Genomic DNA, 3,815 nt, shown 5'->3' with positions numbered 1-3,815 from the left:
AGAGATTCTGAAACAGATAACTCGCAAGTCACTCCTATTAAATCGACAAGGGGCCGGAAATCCAAGAAGAAACAGCGTGAGGAAAAAACTTATCTAGATGTCCTCCAAGGTTCTCAAAAAACCCTCAAAGGAATGATGAATACGAGATGTGGGCGCAAGAGTAACAGGGCTCCAAAAGGAGCCTCAATCCCCCAAATCAGTAAATAATGAAATACGTCTCCTGGAACTGTAGAGGATTAGGCAGCAGGTTGAAAGAGGAAGCCGTCAAAGACATAGTGAGAATATATTCGCCTGAAATCCTTCTCATCCAGGAGACTAAGCTGGAGGAACCCCTTCTCCTCCAATCTAGTAAAGTATTTTGGCAAAAAGGTCAAGGAAGAGCGGTTAGTGCAAGAGGTGCTTCTGGTGGAATAGCCACCTTCTGGAACAACTCCATTTATGATCTCATTCAAGAAAAAAGCAGTCCCCATTGGCTCTTCACTCAGCTCCTTCACAAAGATTCTGGTCAACAAGTAAGTATGTTTAATTTATATGCTCCTGTTTTTCCAGGGGAAAAAAAAATCTGTTGGAACTCGCTTCAATCTTTTCTTTCAGAAACAAAATCCAGGAAATATTATCATTGCAGGGGATCTGAATGTCACCCTTGCTCTTGATGAGAAAAAGGGAGGTTCCATTGTCAGGGACCCTGCTAGAGAATGGGTTGAAGATATTATGCTGGGCTGGGACCTGGAGGATATAAAACCTAATTCAGGCAAATTCACCTGGTCCAACAAAAGATTAGCCCCAAATCATATAGCTGCCCGTTTGGATAGATTCCTTGTCCATTCATCCTTCCTGACTTGCGGTCTAATGGCCTCTTCTAAAATTCTTCCAAATCTCATTTCTGATCACAAGCCCATCCTCCTTGAGCTTTCTCTGGATGGCAATTTAGGCCCCATTCCATTCAGGTTCAGCCCTCTGTGGATTCAGCAAGAAGGATTTCAAGATGTAGTTTCGGATGCCTGGAATAGGCCTGTCCATGGTTCCCCTTTCTATGTGTGGGAAGAGAAAATTAGAGTTTTAAAAAGAAGTCTTAAGGAGTGGGCAAAAAGATTGGAAACACCTACTGCCAAAAGAAAAGAATCTCTCAACAACCTTGCTGCCCACCAAACAGCAATGGAGAATAGTCCTGTAACTCAAAATCTCCTTCAAAAAGAAGTCGAGCTGCAAAAAAAGGTTCACAAATCTAGCAGGGAGGAGGAAGAATTTTGGAGATAGAAATCTAGAAATTTATGGTTAAAGTCTGGAGATAGGAACACCAGCTTCTTTCACAAGCAAGCCGAAGCCAGAAAGCACTTCAAAACAGTTTCTGAGATACAATACCAAAACACAGTTATAAAGGATTTTGATGGCATTAAGAGAGCTGCTTATTCTTTCTTCAAAGATCTTTATTCGGCTCCTGAAGAAAACCCTATAGATCCCCAGGCCTATCCGATGGATTTAATTCCCAATAGCGTTAAGGATTCGGACAACGCCATGCTGACTGCTCCGATCAGCTTGGACGAAATTAAGCATATTCTGGATTCTATGGAGCCTGATAAAGCCCCTGGTCCTGATGGGTTCACTGTCAGGTTTTTCTTGGCCTGCTGGTCGACAATCAAAAAAGATTTACTGAGAATGGTCAGAAAATCCCAGAATTGTGCAAAGCTGGGCGGTGGCATCAATTTGGCATTTCTAGCATTGATCCCAAAGGAGAAAGGCGCTTCCGACTTTAGCAGATTTAGGCCCATATCATTGTGCAACTCTAGCTACAAGCTGGTCTCCAAAATAATTGCCAACAGGTTAAAGAATATTTTGCCAGCCATCATCCCTGGAAATCAAGGCGGATTCATAAAAGGAAGAAAGATTTTGGACAACATTGTGCTGGTGCAAGAAGCTGTCCATTCAAGTTGCCAAAGAAAAGAGAAAGGTATGGTTATAAAGCTCGATTTGGCTAATGCTTTCGATAGGGTAAGACATGAATTTTGTTCAATGTAATGAAGAATCTAGGTTTCTCATTCGCCTTCATAAATTGGGTGAATGCCTGTATTGCCTCGCCATGGATCGCACCTCTGGTCAATGGCCGCTCAACTGACTTCTTCCAAGCCTCTAGAGGCCTCAGACAAGGCTGTCCCTTGTCTCCTCTCCTTTATGCTATTCAGGCCTTGGTCCTCAGTTTCCAGCTTGATCACAATCAGAAGATTCAAATTCTACCTGGCCTTAGAACGACTCAGAGGGTGAAGGATATCAATCATGCACAGTTCGCAGATGACACTTTGCTGCTTGGAGGAGCCAGCCTAATCTCTGCCAGATCCTTCAAGAAGGAGCTGGACATTTACAAATCGATCTCAGGAAGCAAAATTAACTATCGGAAATGCTCAATCTATGGCTGGAACTGCACGATTAAGGAGCTGTCTGACATTGCAAGGCTTTTAGAAATGGATGGAAATCGTAATTGGGAGTCCTTTAAATATCTCGGGATCCCAATCTTCAAAACCAAACCCAAACTGGCCCATTGGATGCCGCTGCTCGATAAGTTAAAGAACAGAATCCAAGCTTGGGGTGCCTCATGGCTGAATAATGCAGGGAAAGTCATCCTGATGAAGTCAGTCCTTATAAGTATGCCGCTTTACCAAAACTCAGTTCTCCTCGCCCCCAAATCCTTTCTTAGCAAAATGGACAGTTTGTTGAGAAGATTTCTACGGGAAGGTGGGAACAACAACGACAGAAGGATCCATTTAGTGAAATGGGAGACCATCAAGAAACCTCTTCTGGAAGGCGGCCTCCATCTTCGTAACTTGGCTGCTCAAAACCTTGCTTTGGGATCCAAGATCTTGTGGAATTTAGTTTCAGGTAAACCAAGTTGGAGCAAAAGAGTCATCTGGAAGAAATACTACCAAGGACAACGCTTGAGATGCCTGGATAAGCCTCCAAGAACCTTAAAAGGATCTTCGATCTTCAATCTCTGCAGTCATGCTATGGAGCAGTTCAGCCAGCATCTTTGCTGGATCCCAGGTAATGGGAGAAAAATTAAAATTTGGGAAGATTCAATTCTGGGAGACCAACCTTTGATTCAAGTGGAGGGGCTTGCAAATATCAGAGCTTGGCTTCAGTCCTCCAACCTGCACACCTTGTGGGACATTTCCACCTGGAAGAACGATCCTGATAGGCTCTGGGATTGTTGGAATTTGGGAGAGATTCCTCATATGTTGCAGGGGGAAGCTTCACTTCTGCTAGATCTGCTTCAAGGCAAGTCTCCCTCAAAGGCCACCTCTAAAGACAAAAGAGGCTGGGGCTCCCTCTCAGGCTCTTACACAGCTGCCGAAGGTTACAAAAGTATTCTGGCTGTCCCTTATGCTCCTCCTAACCCAGCTATATGGAAATTTATATGGGATTTCCCCTCTCTCCCCAAAATTGACTTTTTCTGTTGGACTGTTGCGCACAACAGCATTCTCACCAGAGACAATTTGAGAAGAAGAGGGATGGAAGGGCCCTCCAGATGCCCCCTTTGTTTGGCTGCTGAAGAAAATGTCAATCATCTGCTGTTGCTCTGCCCTTTTGCTTAGGTAGTATGGAGGGGAGTTCTGAGGTTAAACCATGTAAATTTTGTTCTTCCAGAAAGCATCTCTAATCTATTCCGAACCTGGGTCATTCTACCTCCCTTTTGCCTTAAAAAAAAAAAGTCTTCTCAAAATAAGCTGGATGTGGATCCCTAAGTTTATTTGCTGGAAGCTGTGGTTGGAGAGAAATAATAGGATTTTCAGAGGAGAAAGTTGCAATCCTACACGGGTAATTTC

At 43.7% G+C, this 3,815-nt stretch overlaps 1 protein-coding gene across 1 annotated transcript; it reads left to right on the top strand.

Moving 5' to 3' along the window:
• The first annotated feature begins 206 nt into the window (after positions 1 to 206).
• On the top strand, positions 207 to 3,584 carry LOC149178120 (uncharacterized). Its single transcript, XM_089421990.1, has 4 exons — positions 207 to 383; positions 550 to 1,170; positions 1,282 to 1,659; positions 2,181 to 3,584. Exons 1-4 carry the CDS (start codon positions 207 to 209, stop codon positions 3,582 to 3,584), a joined length of 2,580 nt encoding a protein of 859 aa, XP_089278116.1.
• Positions 3,585 to 3,815: the final 231 nt, after the last annotated feature.

Source organism: Pinus tabuliformis, chromosome 4_1, assembly GCF_031772625.1.
Source record: "Pinus tabuliformis cultivar Carrire ecotype Pingquan chromosome 4_1, CPIR1, whole genome shotgun sequence".
Taxonomy (NCBI): Eukaryota; Viridiplantae; Streptophyta; class Pinopsida; order Pinales; family Pinaceae; genus Pinus; species Pinus tabuliformis.
The sequence above is the reverse complement of the archived record's forward strand: the minus strand, read 5'-3'. Positions and strand labels throughout refer to the sequence as shown.